The sequence below is a fragment of the Bos indicus x Bos taurus genome, chromosome 7 (assembly GCF_003369695.1).
Source record: "Bos indicus x Bos taurus breed Angus x Brahman F1 hybrid chromosome 7, Bos_hybrid_MaternalHap_v2.0, whole genome shotgun sequence".
Taxonomy (NCBI): domain Eukaryota; kingdom Metazoa; phylum Chordata; class Mammalia; order Artiodactyla; family Bovidae; genus Bos; species Bos indicus x Bos taurus.
Window position 1 is genome coordinate 42,086,882 of NC_040082.1, and position 22,176 is coordinate 42,109,057.

The 22,176-nt window shown below is 41.5% G+C and overlaps 1 protein-coding gene across 1 annotated transcript; it reads left to right on the plus strand.

Moving 5' to 3' along the window:
* The first annotated feature begins 411 nt into the window (after positions 1-411).
* LOC113895108 (hepatitis A virus cellular receptor 2-like) lies at positions 412-21,552 on the plus strand. The gene is made up of 7 exons (XM_027545845.1): positions 412-636; positions 1,629-1,967; positions 2,817-2,900; positions 8,892-8,932; positions 10,335-10,461; positions 18,756-18,792; positions 21,006-21,552. The coding sequence occupies exons 1-7, from the start codon at positions 585-587 to the stop codon at positions 21,163-21,165; spliced, it is 840 nt and encodes a 279-aa protein (XP_027401646.1). The 5' UTR covers positions 412-584; the 3' UTR covers positions 21,166-21,552.
* Positions 21,553-22,176: the final 624 nt, after the last annotated feature.

Sequence of the window (22,176 nt, forward strand, 5' to 3'; positions counted from 1 at the left end):
TCACATGGCATGGCCAAAAGAAAAAAAAAAAAGAATCAGGCCATTCATTCATGGTGATATCTCCCAGCTCCTAGTCCAGTTCCTGACAAGTAGCAGATGCTTCATAAACATTGGTCACAGAACTCACCAGCTGACTGACTTGACTGAATGAATGTATGAGTGATATATTTCTACCTGTGTTCCCAGGGAACACTGTCCATTTCAGACTGAGGACTACTATTTCACTGGAGATAGTAGAGGGTTTACTCTACTTGCCAAGAGACACTTGACAGAGTAACAGTTTTCTTCCTCTGAGTATTGCTTCCTCTTCGTTGATGAGGACAGGGTAAATGTCAGTCTTCACAGGATGTGTGTGGTCTAGCATGAGAGAGAACTGGCATTTCCTTTGCTGTCATCATAGATGACAGTGTTAAGAGAGCAGTGATTGGTAGTCAAACGCCTGCTGTGCTGGGCCAGCAGTCTGGAGAGTGGCCACTGCTCCTGTGACTTGGGAGGAGAGACAGTTCCAGGAAATACTCAGTTCGATTGGAGAATTGAAACGGCACCTAAACAGAGCCATTGTTTGACTTTCTTCTTCAGAATCCATGTTTTCACATCTTTTTGATGGTGTCCTGCTCATGCTGCTACTGCTTACAAGTAAGTCTGGATTTTTGCAGTTGGACAGTACAAGATAAAGATGCAAGGATGGTCATTGTAATAAGCAAAAGCTTGGAAGAAACCTAAATATCCACCAGCAGAAGGTGGGTAAAGAAATTGTGATATATCCATGATACAAATAGCAAAGCTGATGAAACGTAATGATATGAGATGTCTTTAAATCATAATGTTAATTGAAGAAAGCAAGGAGCAGAAAAATGGATATATTGGACTTGTTTTTGTGTGTATCACAGGGCAGTGGGAATACATGAATGCTTCTCTGGGAAAGGGAGCTGGGAAATGGAAAAGAGCAGGGTATGGGAGAGTTGTCATATGCTTTTTATACTGCTTTTATAATATGTGTGTATATTTTTATACTGCTTTTTAATATGCGTGTATATTAGTGTGTAGTTTATATAAATTTTAAACCTCAGAACAGCCATACATTAACTTCTTATTCAGCCAAGGGTTTTTATTCATTATGTGACTGGTCCTTCATTAAAAAAAAAGGAGAGAGAGTTTTGTGTCAGGATAACTGCCCTGAGTTTGTGAATAGACAACTAGCCTAAATGGGTGAGCTCTTTTCCTGGCTGACAGTGACTCACTGCTGATTATCTGTTTCCATCAGCAGTGCCCTTCAATGTTTACAGGACCAGGCCATGATTCTCTCCTTGGGCAATGGTTCTCAAAGTGAGGTTCTAAGATGAGCCATATTCTGAGCGTGTCCTGGGAACTTGTTAGAAATATAATTCTTGGGCCCCGCCCAAGAACTATTGAATGGGGAACTCTAGCAGTTGAGCTCAGCTCTCTCTGTTTGAACAAGGCTTTCTGGTGATTCTGGTGCCCCTTGAGTCTGAGAATCATTGCTATAGTGAACTGTTCTCCAAGCAGGACAGCAGCAGTGGTTTCCTCTTTATTCTGCAAAGCACTGCTTGCAGTTTTCTTGAAGTGGAACAACCTCTCTCAACTGCTCTCTTTCCCTCTTTATGCAGGTTCTTTGAAAGGGGCATATGTGTCTCAGGTGGGTCAGAATGCCGATCTGCCCTGCACCTACTCTCCAGCTACCACTGAGAATCTCGTGCCTGTGTGCTGGGGCAAGGGACCCTGCCCTGTGTCTGAATGTTATAGTTTGGTGCTCAGGACTGATGGAAGGAACGTGACCTATCAGACATCCAGCAGATACCTACTAAAGAGGGATTTGCACAAAGGAGACGTGACCTTAACCATCAAGAATGTGACTTTAGCTGACAGTGGGACCTATTGCTGCCGGATCCAATTCCCAGGTCTAATGAATGATCGAAAATCAAACCTGGAGTTGATCATCAAACCAGGTGAGTAGACTTTTGATACCTCCTTTCTGAATGAGATTTGCCTGTGGATCATATTAAATACACTGACTGATCTCACCTTTGGTCTTCCCAATTACAGCCCTCCAGTTGGGACCCTAAGACCTAAAGTTTAACAGGTCCAACCGTGTTTAATTCCCTCCATCTATTTTGAACCTCATGGCCATAGAATGAAGGAAAGTGCTAGATCAGTGGTCTGAGTACCTGACTGGTCACTGGAATCACCTGGGGAGCCTTTTGACTCCCACAGATGCTTGGGCTCCAGCCCTGAACCAGGGAAATCAGCATTTCTGGAGGTGGATGGAGCCTGAGCATGGGAGTTTTACAAAGTCTACACCCAATGATTCTCCCCCATGTGCAGCCAAGACTGAGAACCACTGGATCTGCATGTGTGGGGAAGAGGGGGCACGTATGCTTTCATGTTTTAATGCTTATAGAGTGTGTACTTAGTGGTTGATGGAGCTAAGTTCAAATTTGACACTGCTTCTTACCAGCTATGTAATCTTGACAAGTTATTTAAACTCTGTGACCTCTTCCTCTATAAAATATAATATTACCTACCCTAGAGGCCACTGGGAGGATTTTATGAGATGTTTTGTGGAATGCATTTACTATGGCTGTAAGTTTTATTGTTAACAATTAGACTGTGATAATAATGATGTAACACACCTCTGTCAGACATTCTGAGTGTCATATACTCTCAACGAAGGTGTTCAGGTAGGTTTGGAAGTTTAGCATGTGTTTCTCTTCTATTGTTGTGTTTACAATTTTTTTTCTGTTGCCACTTTTCTGCTGTCAGAGAAGCCTCATCCTTACATTGGTTTCTGACTTTAGCCAAGGTCACCCCAGCTTGGACTCCATGGAGGGACATCACTACAGCCTTTCCAAGGATGCTCACCACAAAGGGACCGGTCTCAGGTAATTACACATGGTGTATAGGAGGAAACCTTTAGTTGGTTTCAGAGTTCAGAAGATTTAGAATATGGGGAAAATATGAGAAAATAGTTTGAGTGGAGGCACGAATATTTCTGTGCACCCAAGACAGTGACAGGTGTAAGGAAGGGGTGAAGGTAAATTTATGCTGGAAAAAAAGAGCCCCAGGCTAGGATTCTGAATTAGTCATGAGTATCCCTCTACCTGAGGAGAAGGCAATGGCACCCCACTCCAGTACTCTTGCCTGGAAAATCCCATGGACAGAGGAGCCTGGAATGCAGTCCATGGGGTTGCTGAGGGTCGGACATGACTGAGCGACTTCACTTTCTCTTTTCACTTTCATGCATTGGAGAAGGAAATGGCAACCAACTCCGGTGTTCTTGCCTGGAGAATCCCAGGGACGGGGGAGCCTGGTGGGCTGCTGTCTATGGGTTCACACAGAGTCAGACACGACTGAAGCCACTTAGCATAGCATAGCATACCCTCTACCTGAGCAAAAGCCTTTCACTTCTCCTGATAGCAGCTTCCTCTTCTGTCTGAGGAATGAGTTCAGAGACTTGGATTTCACCACCCAATAATTCCCAACTCCTGAAAAAGATTTTTGATGAGCTTCATATTTTGCCAAAGAAGGGAAAAAAAGATTTCTACTATTGACATCCCCATGTTAAAAAAAAAAAAAAGAGGATACTCTTACATAAGTTTAATGAAAAACTCATTATGTTTCCTTATTATTTTCTGATTTACTCCTGTACTGATGATGTTTTGTCATGTATTGGCCCCAGTCCATGTTTGGGATAATTTGGATTAGGCTATTTCAAGAGTTCCTTCTAACTGGAATAAAGTCCATCATCTTCCTCAGATTCTGACCTCAGAAGGAGCAGCTAAAACCTTCAAGTAGTTCAACAAGTATTTTCCACAGTGCTCTAGAAAGAAGATAAGGTTGACAGAGCAGACCTCAAGTCACATTGATCAAGGAGGAGTTCTGGTCTCTCTAAACTCTCCAAAGCATAGTCTTTGATTCAGTAAAATGAGGTGGTTATTGTTGTTTAGTTGCTAAGTCATGTTTGCCTCTTTTGTGACCACATGGACTGTAGCCCATCAAGCTCCTATCCATGAGATTTCCCAAGCAAGAATACTAGAGTGGGCTGCTGTTTCCTTCTCCAGGGGATCTTCCAGACCCAGAAATTGAACTCGTATATTCTGAATTGGTAGGTGGATTCTTTACCACTGAGCAACCAGGAAAGCCCTAAAATTTAATAATAGGTAAATTCCAATCCTAATCTATTAAATCTCTCAGATTTAAATAAGGAAGTGTGTCTAAAGTGCTTAGCCCAGAGTCTGATCATGGTACATACTCAGTACATGTTAGCTATTGTCATTTTCAGTAAGATCTAAAGGCAGAATGAGGTTGCAGTTAAGTATTAGTTCAGTGATGGGCTTCCCAAGGTGACTCTGTGGGTAAAGAACCTGACTGAAATGCAGGAGACACAAGAGATGAAGGTTCAATCCCTGAGTCAGGAAGATCCCCTGGAAAAGGACATGGCAACCAGCTTCAGTATTCTTGCCTGGAGAATCCCATGGACATAGGAGCCTGCCAGGCTATGGTCCGTACAGTTCCAAAGAGTTGGACGTGACTGAAACAAGTGAGCACAGCACAGCGCTTCAGTGATAGGCAGAATGGGTTCTAATGTCAGCTTTTTGTGTTAGTTTTATAAACTCAGTTTTGTTGCTCAAACTCTGTGAGGCTCAATTTCCTTACCTCTATAATGAGGCTAATTTCCAGTGCCTGTGTCATAAGACTATTGTGAAGATTGATGTGATGACATATGTAAAGCACTAAGCATAATGCGTAATGCCCTGCCCAGACAAAGCACTCAAATATTAGTTATTTTAAATACTAATGTCAGTTCTCTAGAGGTTGAATCTTTTTATTGGTTCTTTAGTCACTGGGTACCAAGATCTCTCATGCAATTTGTAAGGAAGTTAAATATGGTGGAAACAGATGATCACCCACATAGTGAGCTAATCGAATCATACCAAGTGTTTATCATATGTCATTGTTATATTTTAAAGAATTCCACGACTGTAGACCTTGAAGGGGATGGTGGGAGTCCCACTTACCCATCATGGGTTTCAGTGCTCTTTACAATGTCACGCCCCAGTGGACATTTGCTATGTGACCACACACCTTCCCAGATAGAGAAATAGCTTCCTCACAAGGCAGTGCACGTTTTTTGAGGTGTCTGTGCCATAACCAGAAGTGGCCTTCACTTCAGGTTTTACTTGTTTGTTCCTTCCCTTTAGGGCAACAGAATGGGGCCATCTTTTGTACCTGGGAATATAGGGAAAGTGCCTACAATCTCTGAGCTTTTCAAAGGCCTGAGAAAATACTTAAATGATAAAAGGCAATGGCTCCAAACTATGGAAATAAAATGAAAAGTTGAAATTAATTAGTATTTAGTTAGTTAATTAATTAGTATTTAATGGTATGACTATAATATGTAACATTATACCAGTTAATTACCTGCAATTCAGCTTGTGTGTAGTTGTACACACCGTTTCTTTAATGTGGAATGTGGGTACATATAATATGCTTGCTATGAAGTGGAGAGGAGCCTTTACAAGTAAGAGTTCCAAGGGTCTTTGAGGTTCCTAAACCAACTTTGACCATCGGACAAATGAAATCTCTCCTCCACCTGAAGAAAGCAGGACTGGATCACGGATGAATCCTTAGCTCTGGAAGTAGACTTGATTTGAATCTCGGGGTCTCCAGTTAATAGCTATGTGATCTTGGACAAAATACCTCTCTGAGACTTCTTCATTTGAAAAATGGGAAAATAATAGTACTTTGCACACAGTGACTGCAGCCATGGAATTAAAAGATGCTTGGTTCTTCAAAGAAAAGCAATGACAGCTCTAGACAGTGTATTATAAAGCAGAGACATCACTTTGCTGACAAAGGTCCGTGTAGTCAAAATGGTTTTTCCAGTAGTCATGTATGGATGTGAGAGTTGGACCAGGCAGAAGGCTGAACACTGAAGAACTGATGCTTTCAAACTGTAGTGTTGGAGAAGACTCGAGAATCCTTTGGACAGCAAGGAAATCAAACCAGTCAATCCTAAAGGAAATCAACCCTGCATATTCATTGGAAAGACTGGTGCTGAAGCTGAAGTTCTAATATTTTTGCCACCTGAAGTGAAGAGCTGACTCACTGGAAAGACCCTGATGTTAGAAAATATCGAGGACAAGAGAAGGGGTTACAGAGGATGAGATGGTTGGATAGCATCACTTACTCAATGGACATGAGTTTGAGCAATCTCACAGAGATAGTAAAGGACGGGGAGCCTGACATGCTGTAGTTCATGGGGTTGCAGAGTCAGACATGACTTAGTGACTGAACAAGAACAATGGTGGTGAAGATGAAAAGATATTGTGCATGTAGAGTGCTAAGCACTCTGTCAGGCACATAAAACATGCTAGATGGTAAATATTAAGTTTGTATACTTTTAAGACCATCAACCTGCTCCGCCAGTCTTGGGTCCTCTAGGAAACACACTGTAACATCCTCCATCTGTCCCACCCATCTTGGTTGATGTCAATCTATGTGAAAATAAGCTGTGATAACCCAATAGGGCTTTAGTTGATTGATCATTTTCACTGTAAGATGAAGTTAAAAAAAAAAGTTAGAAGTCAGACAGTCTTATCATTTAAGCCAAGAAAAGTAATTGTATGGAAGCAGAAACTAGATTTACACTAGAAAATACTGTATGTGTAGTTTACTTAGTAGTTCCACCAGTGTGGTTTTAAAATTCCTTTTCGTAAAGGAGCAAAGGTAAATGGGAGATAACGTCTTTCCTTTTCTTAAAATATAAACAAACAAGACTTTAGGCTGCTGCTAAGTCACTTCAGTCGTGTCTGACTCTGTGCGACCCCATAGACGGCAGCCCACCAGACTCCCCTGTACCTAGGATTCTCCAGGCAAGAACACTGGAGTGGGTTGCCATTTCCTTCTCCAATGCATGAAAGTGAAAAGTGAAAGTGAAGTCGCTCAGTCGTGTCTGACCCTCAGCAACCCCATGGACTGCAGCCTTCCAGGCTCCTCCATCCATGGGATTTTCCAGGCAAGAGTACTGGAGTGGGGTGCCATTGCCTTCTCCAACTTCAGGCTGAGAATATGCTTTTATAATGTTAAAATCAGAGTCTGTATGCCAGGAGTTTAGCATTAAAAGGCTTAGACTTTGAAGCTTCCAGAAAGTGATCATGGCATTTAGGAAGTTTCAGAGCCTCTGACTCAACCAGAAAAATGAGTTTGCATCCTTACTCTTCCCAAGGCTGACGATTTATTGGTTTGTAAAATGCATTGTTTATGAGATAAGGGCCTGGCCCATCTTGTTCACTGTTCTGTCCTCTGTGCCTGGCATAGAGTGGGGATGTAATATATGTTCATTGAATGGATAGGCAGATAAATAAATAAATGCCTAAAAAGGAAAGAAAGTGATCTGGGATCTGGGCAGCATGATGAGCTTAGTAATCACAGTGCTGAGGTGAGCATTGTTGGAGGCAGCATAGTTAAGTGTGTACTTAAGGCCACGCAGACCTAAATTGGAAGGCCATTTCTGTTATTCGCTAAGCTGTATGACCTTGGGTAAGTCATTTAGCTTCCTAATTCTCAGCTTCTTCGTCTGTGCAATGGGACAGATACTCCCTACTGTAAGATAGTTGTTTTGAGTGTTAAATGAGATATACTTCCTTGAAGAATTTAACACAATGCCTATTCATAGTAAATTATAGTTACAGTTATTATTATTTTCATTTTTTAGGGAACAAAATACCCTCTCTTAATGTTAAATGGTTTTGAGAAAATCAACTTTCGTTACCTTTCAGAGTCTAATCATGCCACATCTTTATCCATTCATTTGTTGATGGACATCTATACAATGGAATATTACTTAGTTATAAAAATCAAATAATGCCATTTGCAGCAACATGGGTGGACTTTGAGATTATCATACTAAGTGAAGTGAGCCAGACAGAGAAAGGCAAATGTCGTATCATATTGCATATATACATATGAATTTACTTACAAAACAGAAATAGACTCATAGACATAGGAAACAAACTGATGGCTACCAAAAGGGAAAAGGGTGAAGGAGGGATAAATTAGCAGTTCAGGATTAACATAGAAGAGGCATCCCAGTTGGCCCTGGTGGTAAAGAATCTACCTGCTAATGCATGAGATGCAAGAGATGGGGTCCAACCCCTGGATCAGGAAGATACCCTGGAGTAAGAAATGACAACCCACTCTGGTATTCTTGCCTGGAAAAGTTCCATGAACAGAGAAGCCTGGCAGGCTACAGTCCATGGGGTCTCAAAGAGTTGAACGTGACTGAGCGACTGAGCACACAGATATATACAATAGATAACCAACAAAGATCTACTGTATAGCACAGGGAACTATACTCAGTAAGTTGTAATAACCTGTAAGGGAAAAGAATCTGAAAAAGACTATATATATTCTGAATCACTTTACTGTATACCTGAAACTAACACAACATTGTAAATCAACTATACGTCAATTAAAAAATGAACAAAATAAATATTGAAGAGCAGTCATGTGATCTAAAAAAGTCTAATTATAATGCCTGCTTGTGTATCGTCAATGCTGTTAGAATTTTGCAGACCGTTTTAGGTCCTATGGACACAACAAACTACATATTCAAATATGTCTTCCCAGAAGAAGTCTCCATTTCATAGAACATAGGTAGTTCGGTTTGTTATCTGGGTGAAAAAACGTCATCCTAGAGTTGATTTGTAAGTGTTCAATAAATTCTGTTGGTTTCTCAGTTAATTATTGTAAAGAGTATGAAGTAGAATTAATTTCAAGTAGAATTATAGGCAGCTTAAAAAAAAAACACAACAAACCTCATATAAAAGAGCATTCCTAACTGTTTTGGCTATTTTTCTTCTTTGTGGTAGAGACACGGACACTGAAGACCCTCCATGATAAAAATCAGACAGTAAGTAACTGTGTGTGTGAACTCAGCTCGTGCTCAACTCAAAGAAAAAAAAGTATGGCTTTAGACTTCCTTCCTGTCCACTCTTTCCTTGGGGAAAAATACCTAATCTCCCTTGTCTTTGGGTTCCTTGACTATAACATGTTGCTGATGACAATTGTAATTGCAGAGGCCTGTTGTAAGGATGGAGTGAGATGATGCATATAAAAGTGCCTGGCACATAGTAGGTGTGCCAAAAGGAAGACTCACTAGCATTTTGTTCTTATCCTGAAATTTCACAACTGCATACCACTGTGGAGGGTTCAGACACCCTGCATCTCCTGAGAGTAGTGTTTTTCCTTGTTAACATTTCTACCCTAGTGAGAAAGATTGTTTGTTTGTTTAAATTTATTTATTTATGACAAGACACCAGTCAGGAATATTCTAAGGTAAGAACTTACATTTCTAACCAAAAACAAAGCCGTATTTCAATCAACCACCATTTTAATGTCTCCCACCTTCTCAGAATGCAAGGGAAAACCACTAGAAAACAATCTGATAGCAGTGACTGGGAAATTGTTTGAGGACATACCCGGGAGTCTGCATTCATTTGACACAGTCTGACTCACTCTCAAGTATTTTGTGTTTGTCCTGCGGTCTTTGCAATCCAGGACTGCCTTTTAAATACCTCTTTGTGCCACACTGCTCAGGGCGCATTTGCACAGTGCACTTGCAGTAAATGTGGGTTGAATAAATGGAGGACTTAATTGCTTAATGTTGTTTTGAAAGTGTTCACTGTTGCTCTTTTTAAAGGGGGAACATGAACTGAAAGTTTAGAAACAGGATGCAGAGCAATAGCAATAAAAGCTACCACTGATTGAACATTTACCTGTACCAGGCTCTGTGCCAAGCATTTTCTGGTTTTTGTCACTTAATTTTCCTGATAACTTTACAAATGACTCTGCTCTTTGGTGACAGAACTGGGATTTGAACCCAAGACTGTCAGGCTGCAAATTCCTAGCTTTTAAATCACTATCTTTCTGTGGAAATTGGGGTTTCATGGTACAACACCAAATTTAGACCTCTCTGAAACTCCCTGGAAACATGAGGGAATCTTATATAAATAGGGTTCCACTTTAATGTTCATTTTTGTTGGGGAAATTGGGAGTCCATTTACTAAGGCTACTTCTCCACCCATAGCACAGACAAGCATATCTTATTCTCTTGCTAAGTCCAAAACTTGAGCCAATCTTTTTCTTTGGGTGGTTTGAAGTTTGTCTAGAAGGGAACAGATTGTGAGTCATTTCAAGGTCCCTGCATTCCTGGGACACTGTGAAAGGGTTGTTCTCATGCATAAGTCGTGAGATTACCTGGGCAGACAATGGGTTTCTGGCCATTTGCTGTAATTCTGTTTGCGTTTCCATAGGAAATATCCACACTGGCTATTGAGTTACAAGACATGGGTGCCACCACCAGAACAGGCCTCTACATAGGAGCAGGAGTCTTTGCTGGGCTGGCTCTGATTCTCATCTCTGGTGGTCTAATTCTCAAATGTAAGTCATCTGATGGTGCTTCTCTCTCCCTCTGATAAGGAACTGTTAATATAGGAACCAACCCAAACCTAGACATTATAATTATTAGGTTATATTTATTAGAATCAATACTCTTTCAGTTCAGTTCAGTTCAGTTCAGTCGCTCAGTCGTGTCCAACTCTTTGCGACCCCATGAATCGCAGCACACCGGGCCTCCCTGTCCATCACCAACTCCCGGTGTTCACTTAGATTCACGTCCATCAAGTCAGTGATGCCATCCAGCCATCTCATCCTCTGTCGTCCCCTTCTCCTTCCCCAATCCTTCCCAGCATCAGAGTCTTTTCCAATGAGTCAACTCTTCGCATGAGGTGGCCAAAGTACTGGAGTTTCAGCTTTAGCATCATTCCTTCCAAAGAAATCCCAGGGCTGATCTCCTTCAGAATGGACTGGTTGGATCTCCTTGCAGTCCAAGGGACTGTCAAGAGTCTTCTCCAACACCACAGTTCAAAAGCATCAATTCTTCGGCACTCAGCTTTCTTCACAGTTCAATTCTCACATCTATACATGACCACTGGAAAAACCATAGCCTTGACTAGACGGACCTTTGTTGGCAAAGTAATGTCTCTGCTTTTCAATATGCTATCTAGATTGGACATAACTTTCCTTCCAAGGAATACTCCTTAGTCCTTTCAAATCACAGGATTAATAATAGCTTTTTTTTATTCAGTGCTTACCGTGTAACAAGCATGTTTTTATATTTATTATCGTCACCATCTTATAAGGTAGGTAGACTATTATCCCCATTTTTTTACAGCAGAGGAGAGTAACACTTAGAGACGGTAAACTTTCAAGGTTTTCTCAAGGTTTCAGAATCGGTAAGTGGCAAAGCTGGAATTCAGATTCAAGCAGGTTGATTCTAGTATCTATTTTCTTATTTTTAAAGAGCATAAATATTTTAAATTCATGAATTTGCAATCACTTCCTTCTATGCATTTTCTATGTTATGTATCTCTTACGGGTGGTTCTTTAAAGAGGGGCAGCAGGTTCCTTTAACACTGAGTCATGGTCAAGGTTGCAGCATTTGTAATTTTCCTCCATTGTGGCACTCAGCAAACTTTTTACTTCTAAGTTGCTTATGTTTATTTAAAAAAAATAAGTATAATTTATATGTGATACACTGTCTATGTAAAATGTGTCCAACTTAATGAATTTTTGTAGATGATTTCACTCAGGAAACCATCACCACAATCAATGACCAAACACTTCCATCACTCTGAAAGCCTCACATACTTTAATAATTGTGATATATTCTCTTCTCTTTGGGGCAGAGGCCAAGGCCTTATACCTCTATTGTTTTAGTAGCCTTTCTTACTCATCTGTAAACATAGACTGTGTGTAGCATTACAAACCATTCCGAAATTTCCCAGGACTGAAGCGGGGTGGGGGGTCCGAATATGTGGGTTTTCAGTGCTAAAACTGGGACAGTCCAGGGAAAACTGGGATGAGCTGCTCATCCTGTGTGGCTTAAAGCTTCCAAGTGCTTTATGTGCATTAAATGCTCATAATTACCCTGTAGAAAAAGGTACTATATTGTTCTCATTTACCAGTTGGAGAGCCATTGTGTTGAAAAGTTAAGTAACTTTTACTCCAACGTGACACTGTTGATTGATAGAGGATTTGAAACCAGGGCTATCCTGCTTACCTTTTTGTTATTCTGCCATTAATGGTAAATGAATTGTTCAGAGGAAGAAGCTACTCACTCCCACTTACCCGAGTTTATGGAGAGGTAGCAGTGGAGTTTGGGAATTGACCACATGAATATGGAATCTACAGGCTGATAAGGAGTAATGATAACACCCACTTTTTGTGTTCTGCCAAGGCCTGGATATTGGGGACTATTATGGTTTGGGTAAAAGAGTGTGGAAAGAGGTTGATGAGGAGTAGGAGAAGTCATGTTTTGTACACACATATGATTACTGCCAAAATGGTATGGGGAGGGAGTAGGGAGGGGGGGGGGGTTCAGGATGGGGAACACGTGTACACCCGTGGCGGATTCATGTTGATGTATGGCAAAACCAATACAATATTGTAGAGTAATTAGCCTCCAATTAAAATAAATAAATTTATATATATATAAAAAAAACATGACTAAGTAGAAGGATAGATGGGAAAGTTGTGTACAATTTGCAGTCTTTTCCTTAGAAGCTGCTAGAGAAAATCACACAACGAGGGTAACAGGTTTTTAATCATGACATCAAAGCCATAAATTGGCACTCAGAAATGTGCAGCAATCTTGTTTCTTCCTAGTGCAGTGTCTGAGATGAGCATCACATATTTCACTGCTTCTCAAACCTCCCTCCCTTCTCACTGCACTAATGAAGTATTAAAAGCCTGTTTCAACTACTTTGGCATAGCCATGACTTCCTTTGATTGCTTTCTCCAAAATCATCTCTTTCGCCATTCCTATTTATGCTTTTTTTATTAGTGTAAAAATAAGATCTAGTTCACACATTTCTCTCCAGCCACTCCCATTTCTCTCCTCTCCTTCACAGGCATATTTCAGATGAGTTATTCCTACATTTCATTCCTCTGTACTCTTCAAACACCCCCAGCCCCATTTAGCTTCTACACCTGAATTGCCATGGAAGTAGTTTTAGTTCAAGCTCAGTGATCTCCATTTTGATAAACCCTGTAGATACCTCTGTTTTCATTGCAGTACATCCATCTTTCAGTAATATTCAACTAAGTTGACCCTGGAATGGGTGAATTTAACTCAGATGACCATTATATCTACTACTGTGGTCAGGAATCCCTCAGAAGAAATGGAGTAGCCATCATGGTCAACAAAAGAGTCCGAAATGCAGTACTTGGATGCAATCTCAAAAATGACAGAATGATCTCTGTTCATTTCCAAGGCAAACCATTCAATATCATGGTAATCCAAGTCTATATCCCAAGCAGTAACACTGAAGAAGCTGAAGCTGAACGGTTCTATGAAGACCTACAAGACCTTTTAGAACTAACACCCAAAAAAGATGTCCTTTTCATTATAGGGGACTGGAATGCAAAAGTAGGAAGTCAAGAAACACCTGGAGTAACAGGCAAATTTGGCCTTGGAATACGGAATGAAGGAGGGAAAAGACTAATAGAGTTTTCCCAAGAAAATGCACTGGTCATAGCAAACACCCTCTTCCAACAACACAAGAGAAGACTCTACACATGGGCATCACCAGATGGTCAACCCTGAAATCTGACTGATTATATTCTTTGCAGCCAAAGATGGAGAAGCTCTATACAGTCAACAAAAACAAGACCAGGAGCTGACTGTGGCTCAGATCATGAACTCCTTATTGCCCAGTTCAGACTTAAATTGAAGAAAGTAGGGAAAACCACTAGACCATTCAGGTATGACCTAAATCAAATCCCTTATGATTATACAGTGGAAGTGAGAAATAGATTTAAGGGCCTAGATCTGATAGATAGAGTGCCTGATGAACTATGGACTGAGGTTCGTGGCATTGTACAGGAGACAGGGATCAAGACCATCCCCAGGGAAAAGAAATGCAGAAAAGCAAAATGGCTGTCTGAGGAGGCCTTACAAATAGCTGTGAAAAGAAGAGAAGCAAAAAGCAAAGGAGAAAAGGAAAGATATAAGCAACTGAATGCAGAGTTCCAACAAATAGCAAGGAGAGAGAAGAAAGCCTTCTTCAGTGATCAATGCAAAGAAATAGAGGAAAACAACAGAATGGGAAAGACTATAGATCTCTTCAAGATAATGAGAGATACCAAGGGAACATTTCAAGCAAAGATGGGCTCGATATAGGACAGAAATGATATGGACCTAACAGCAGCAGAAGATATTAAGAAGAGATGGCAAGAATACACAGAAAAACTGTACAAAAAAGATCTTCATGACCCACATAATCACGATGGTGTGATCACTGACCTGGAGGCAGACATCCTGGAATGTGAAGTCAAGTGGGCCTTAGAAAGCATCACTACGAACAAAGCTAGTGGAGGTGATGGAATTCCAGTTGAGCTGTTTCAAACCCTGAAAGATGATGCTGTGAAAGTGCTGCACTCAGTATGCCAGCAAATTTGGAAAACTCAGCAGTGGCCACAGGACTGGAAAAGGTCAGTTTTCATTCCAATCCCAAACAAAGGCAATGCCAAAGAATGCTCAAACTACCGCACAATTGCACTCATCTCACATGCTAGTAAAGTAATGCTCAAAATTCTCCGGAGAAGGCAATGGCACCCCACTCCAGTACTTTTGCCTGGAAAATCCCATGGACAGAGGAGCCTGGTAGGCTGTACTCCATGGGGTCGCTATAGTCCGACACTACTGAGCAACTTCACTTTCATTTTTCACTTTCTTGCATTGGAGAAGGAAATGGCAACCCACTCCAGTGTTCTTGCTTGGAGAATCCCAGGGACAGGGAAGCCTGGTGGGCTGCCGTCTATGGGGTCGCACAGAGTCAGACACGACTGACGCGACTTAGCAGCAGCAGCAGCAAAATTCTCCAAGCCAGGCTTCAGCAATATGTGAACCGTGAACTTCCTGATGTTCAAGCTGGTTTTAGAAAAGGCAGAGGAACCAGAGATCAAATTGCCAATATCTGCTGGATCATGGAAAAAGCAAGAGAGTTCCAGAAAAACATCGATTTCTGCTTTATTGACTATGCCAAAGCCTTTGTGTGGATCACAATAAACTGGAAAATTCTGAAAGAGATGGGAATACCAGACCACCTGACCTGCCTCTTGAGAAATCTGTATGCAGATCAAGAAGCAACAGTTAGAACTGGACATGGAACAAGAGAGTTTCCAAATAGGAAATGAAGTATGTCTAGGCTGTATATTGTCACCCTGCTTATTTACCTTATATGCAGAGTACATTATGAGAAACGCTGGACTGGAAGAAGCACAAGCTGGAATCAAGATTGCCAGGAGAAATATCAATAACCTCAGATTTGCAGATGACACCACCCTTATGGCAGAAAGTGAAGAGGAACTCAAAAGTCTCTTGATGAAAATGAAAGTAGAGAGTGAAAAAGTTGGCTTAAAGCTCAACATTCAGAAAACGAAGGTCATGGCATCTGGTCCCACCACTTCATGGGAAATAGATGGGGAAACAGTGGAAACAGTGTCAGACTTTATCTTTCTGGGCTCCAAAATCACTGCAGATGGTGACTGCAGCCATGAAATTAAAAGACGCTTACTCCTTGGAAGGAAAATTATAACCAACCTAGATAGCATATTGAAAAACAGAGACATTACTTTTCCAACAAAGGTCCGTCTAGTCAAGGCTATGTTTTTTCCTGTGGTCCTGTATGGATGTGAGAGTTGGACTGTGAAGAAGGCTGAGCACCAAAGAATTGATGCTTTTGAACTGTGGTGTTGGAGAAGACTCTTGAGAGTCCCTTGGACTGCAAGGAGATCCAACCAGTCCATTCTGAAGGAGATCAGTCCTGGGATTTCTTTGGAAGGAATGATGCTAAAGCTGAAACTCCAGTACTTTGGCCACCTCATACGATGAATTGACTCATTGGAAAAGATTCTGATGCTGGGAGGGATTGGGGGCAAGAGGAGAAGGGGACGCCAGAGGATGAGATGGCTGGATGGCATCACTGACTGGATGGATGTGAGTCTGAGTGAACTCCAGGAGTTGGTGATGGACAGGGAGGCCTGGTGTGCTGAGATTAATGGGGTCGCAAAGAGTCAGACACAACTGAGCGACTGAACTGAACTGAACTGAAGTTGACCCTCACTCATTCCAAAAGTCTTCCTTCTCTGGACTTCTGAAACACCACTCTCACTTTGGCCACTCCTTTTCAGTCATTTTTATAATTTTCTCTTTTTCAGTATGATCTTTAGGTGTTGAGATTCCCCAGAGCTGGTGTTTTTCTTCTCTCCATACCCTCTGGATGATGATAACCTGTATTTCCGTAGACTTAAATGTCATCCTTAGTTTCTGTCTTTAGCACTCAAGGGTGTTGGTACTGACTGTCCAGCTGTTCAGGTGTTATCTCCACTTATTTGTCTCCCACCTTACTGCATCCAAAAAGGAGCTCTGGAGTCTATATCCCACCTTTTTAAAATCCTACCCGCTCCCCCCCCGGCCCCTGCTGCCGCCCCAGGTCTTCATCATAGTGTTTCCCTACCATCCAACTGGTTGCCTGAGCTAGAAGCCCTCCTTGAATTCTCTCCTTCTTCACTCCTAACACACAATCCCAACTACACACAATCCAGCTTCACTTCCTGCACTTTCCCCAAAACATATCTAAAATCCATTCATGATTCTGTGCCTCTCTGTCATCACCTTACTCTGAGGCAGTTCATGCCTTACCTTCTCTTTTTTCATACCTCCTTTTAGTTCATTCTCCACATAGCAACCAAAGTGATTTTCTTGAAACCCAGTTATATCATATTTCTGGCCTTCAATTATTTCTTATGTCTTAGGATAAAACCCAAGCTCCTGATTATGACTTCAAGGGTCCTATGGTATCTAGCCCAGCCTCCATTTCAGATCTTACCTTGTGCCACTCTTTTATTCCAGTCATGCTTTCAGTTTCAGCCACTTATCACCATCTTTACCAGGGCTTTACTTGATCCAGATGCTCACCCTGGTTCTTCATTTGGCTGACTCATTCTCTTCTTTCAGAACTGAGCTTAAAGATCATCTTCAGTTCAGTTCAGTCACTCAGTCTTGTCCGACTCTTTGTGACCCCATGAATTGCAGCATGTCAGGCCTCCCTGTCCATCACCAACTCATAGCCATTGAGTCGCTATGCCATCCAGCCATCTCATCCTCCGTCGTCCTCTTCTCCTCCTGCCCTCAATCCCTCCCAGCATCAGAGTCTTTTCCAGTGAGTCAACACCTTGCATGAGGTGGCCAAAGTATTGGAGTTTCAGCTTTAGTATCAGTCCTTCCAAAGAACACATAGGACCAATCTCCTTTAGAATGGACTGGTTGGATCTCCTTGCAGTCCAAGGGACTCTCAAGAGTCTTCTCCAAGACCACAGTTCAAAAGCATCAATTCCTCCGCACTCAGCTTTCTTCACAGTCCAACCCTCACATCCATACATGAACACTGGATAACTATTGCCTTGACTAGACAGAACTTTGTTGGCAAAGGAATGTCTCTGCTTTTGAATATGCTATCTCAGTTGAGTTCAGTTGCTCAGTCATGCCTGACTCTTTGTGACCCCATGAATCGCAGCACACCAGGCCTCCCTGTCCATCACCAACTCCCGGAGTTCAACCAGACTCACGTCCATCGAGTCAGTGATGCCATCCAGCCATCTCATCCTCTGGCGTCCCCTTCTCCTCCTGCCCTCAATGCCTCCCAGCATCAGACTCTTTTCCAGTGAGTCAACTCTTCGCATGAGGTGACCAAAGTACTGGAGTTTCAGCTTTAGCATCATTCCTTCCAAAGAAATCCCAGGACTGATCTCCTTCAGAATGGACTGGTTGGATCTCCTTGCAGTCCAAGGGACTCTCAAGAGTCTTCTCCAACACCACAGTTCAAAAGCATCAATTCTTTGGTGCTCAGTCTTCTTCACAGTCCAACTCTCACATCCATACACAACCACAGGGAAACCATAGCCTTGACTAGAGGAATCTTTGTGGCAAAGTAATGTCTCTGCTTTTGAATATGCTATCTAGGTTGGTCATAACTTTCCTTCCAAAGATCATCTTAGTGGTATGTATCTGTTCATTCCATACTCCTAATTCATCTCTGCTCCCCTCTCCCCTTTGGCAACCATAAGTTTGTTTTCTATGTCTGTGAGTCTGTTTCTGTTTTGTAAATAAAGCTATTTGTAATGTTTTTAGCTTTCATATGTAAATGATATGATGTTTGTCTTTCTCTGTCTTATTTCACTCGGTATGATAATCTCTAGGTTAATCTATTTTGCTGCAGTACTTTTCTTTCTATCACATCAAGTTTGAAATTATTTTATTTTTTCTATTTCTTATTTTTTTTTTTTCTTAAATGCCTCCCCACTGGAAGACAAGCTTAATGATGTCAGGGCTCATAATTCATTTTTTTTGTGTCCCTGGTGCTTTAGCATACTAGCAGATATGTAGTAGGCACTCCCTATATTTGTTAAATATGAAAATACATCTTTATTACTTTCTACCACAGTTTATGTAATATACCAAGACACACATCAGTGGTTTGATGTAATTAAATCTTAACCAGTAGACCAGATTTCCCTAAACAATCTTTTCTTCCCATTAGCCCTTTTTGTTTTTTATCTCATTTATTTTATTAAAGCATTTTAAATGGACTTTCATTTTCCTTTCTACTTAGGGTATTCTGATAGAAAAGAGAAGATACAAAATTCAAGGTAAGAATCATGAGTAGGGTAGGAGAAGGTGGGGATCTTGGGTGAGCCTTCAGCTGATTGAACACCTACTCCACCCAGGCTCTAGGTGGCCGCTGGTTACAGAAGTGAATGAGAAGCTCAGGTCTACTCTCAGAGCTTTTCATAACTCAGCCTGGTTCTTCTGAACTCTGATTACCTGTTAGAATCACCTAGGGCACTTAAACATATTTGTCTATCCCAGAGCAAATACGTTAGAATCTTTGGGGATGAGGTCTCAGCATAGTGAAAAAGTGAAAGAGTTAGTTGCTCAGTTGTGTCTGACTCTTTGTGACCCCATGAACTGTAGCCTGCCAGGCTCCTCTGTGCATGGAATTCTCCAGGAAGGAATACTGGAGTGGGTGGCCATTCCCTTCTCCAGAGGATCTTCCCAACTCAGGGATCAAACTCGGGTCTCTTGCATTGAAGGTGGATTCTTCACTATCTGAGCCACCAGGGAAGCCCCTATTGTTCTAAAAACTTTCTAGGTAATTGTAATGTTCAAACAGAGTTGAAAACTGCTTGTCTGTCATATTGAAGAATTAGTCTCCATTCCTAATTACACTACACTACACACGCACAAAGATTATATAATTTTACTGGGTTTCTGTGACATTTGGGACATGGGCAGAATGAAATGTATTTTAAGAAAAAAATGATTCTGTCCACTGAATACTATCTGAACCACTAATAATTTTAGACTAAGTCTAGGTGGTGCTATTGGAGAAGGGAATGGCAACCCACTCCAGTGTTCTTGCCTGGAGAATCCCAGGGACGGGGGAGCCTGGTGGGCTGCTGTCTACGGGGTCGCACAGAGTCGGACACGACTGAAGCGACTTAGCAGCAGTAGGTGGTGCTAGTGGTGAAGAACCTGCCTGCCAGTGCAGGAGACATAAGAGATGCAGATTCACTCCGTGGGTCGGGAAGATCCCCTGGAAGAGGGCTTTGCAACCCGCTCTTGCCTGGAGAATCCCATGGACAGAGGAGCCTGGAAGACTACAGTCCCTAGGATCATAAAGAGTTGGACACGACTGAAGTGACTTAGCATTCACACACACTAGATGATATAGTTATGAAGACAAAATAGTCTGCAGTAAAAAGTCAAATAAGACCAAATAGAACACTTAATCATCATGGTTCTATATGATCTATAACCAGCATTTATTAGAGCTGAAACCTGAAATGTTGTGATATCAATAGGTAATATTTACATTTATGAGTACTACTGCTGCTGCTGCTGCTGCTAAGTCACTTCAGTCGTGTCCGACTCTGTGTGACCCCATAGACGGCAGCCCACCATGCTCCGCCATCCCTGGCATTCTTTATGAAATTATTGGGTTAATGTTTTATCTCTACCTATAAATGTAAACTCCATAGAAAATTAGGAACTTATCAGCCACATTAACAACTGTATCCCCTAGTGCACACCTGATTCTTAGTACACACTTCATAAATATTTGAGGATTGCATGGACAAATGTTCCTTACAGCAGCCCTGTGAGAGAAGAGTACTTATTCCCATTGTATGGGTGAAGACCCTAACACCCTGAGTTTACTAATATACAGCCTCCAGGAGCTTTTTGTGTTTTGTTCACTGTTGTATCTCTTGATGCATGGGCTCAGTGTGTAACACACTAAATAGTTCTTTAATGAATAAATGGAAAAGGCAAATCTGACGCAGCCTAGATTATATGGATGGTAAGAAACAGACGTAGAATTCAAACTCAAGTCTCACTGGATCCATAACACATTCCTTTTACTTTTTGGAATTGTTTAAACCCACATAATAATTGAAATAACAGTGCAATTTGAGCATGTTATTTGATATTTTGTCACATTTACTTTGTTTCTCTCTTTACGTATACAATTTTGTTTTTGTCTGAACCATTTGTACAGGTGTTTCAGACATCTTGACACTTCACATAAACACTTCAGTCTGCACTTCCTCAGAATAAGTATATTCTCTTAGATAACACAATTCCACTTTTATACCTAAGAAATTTCAGATTAATTTGAATTTGTACAGAGTATTCCCCAAATTATTTCATTGCTATTTTATGTTTTCCCTTCCTAGTCAGGACCTGATCAAGGATCGTATACTGCCTTGGTTGCTAACTCTTCAGCAAAGCCCGTTCTCTCAATTCTATTACATGTTGTCCAGAAAGTGCTTAACTCAACTACAATACTTTATTTCCACAGCCTCATCACTTTGGCCAACCTTTCTCCTTCAGGGTTGGCAAATATAGCAGCAGAGGGGATGCACCCAGTGGAAAACATCTATATCATTGAGGAAAATGTATATGAAGAGGAGGATCCATATGAGTGTTACTGCTCCGTCAACAGTGGGCAGCAATCCTAACAACCTCTGGGCTGCTGTCACCTTTCAACGCCACCAGATTCAACCACTTCATCTAGGGGCTTGGTGTTGTCTTCTTTGAAGACATGAGATGGCTCAGCTGACTGATTTGAGAAATTCTGCCCTTGGCCACCGAGCTGAGTTTTTCCATATTTTAAAGATAACTAGCTCACTCGAGGATTGAGCTGGAACCTGTGTGGTAATACACAGGCACTATATTGCCTCTGAGTTCCATCCACCCAACTCAGAGACTGCTAATTGGGACATTAGAGCTCCATTGGGTTTTATAGAGAGTAAGTATTCTTAATATGGGATCTCTGGAATTCTAGATATTCGATTACATGGTGTGTCCATGAAACTCTTGAAAATACAGGGGAAATTATGTGCTGAGATATATGTGTGTCTTTTTCAATACAGGAAGTCTAAAGGGTCACTGATTCTCAAAGAGCTCTGTGATCCATAGAAGGGGTTAGGAAACTACTGGAGTAGGACTAGATGGTCTTGATTCCCTCAAAGCCTCAAGGTTTATACTTCTTTGAATGTTGACTCTGCAACAGTAAGTGCCAATGCACAGCTTTCCTTGGCCTCAGTTAAGAGGATGGGCCAGCAAGGCCTGTGGTGTGGCAGATGCTCCTGGAGAAAAAGGAAGTACGCTCAGTGTGCGTTGACTAGTTTTGCTTGGGGTGTACTCAAAGGGAAAGATCTCTAACTGACTTGTCATTCATGGAGAGAAATGGAGCAATGTTTTTCATAAAAGAAGAAGCAGGACTGGGACACAAATTCTGTTCCCTGGTGGAAAGTGAGGGTCTCTAGCCGTCTTTATTTGTCAGAGTCAGATCCCTTCGTGCTTCGACAATGGTCCTTAAGCTGCAGTGCCAAGATGGTGGACAGTAGGTCCATCTTGCCTGTTTTTTCCTCCCCAGTTATGGCGCAACTCTGACACATAATACAGATTTGCTTAATATCTTTGGAGTGAAAAAATTAAAAAGCAGAAAGGCAAATTTCTGGAAAAAC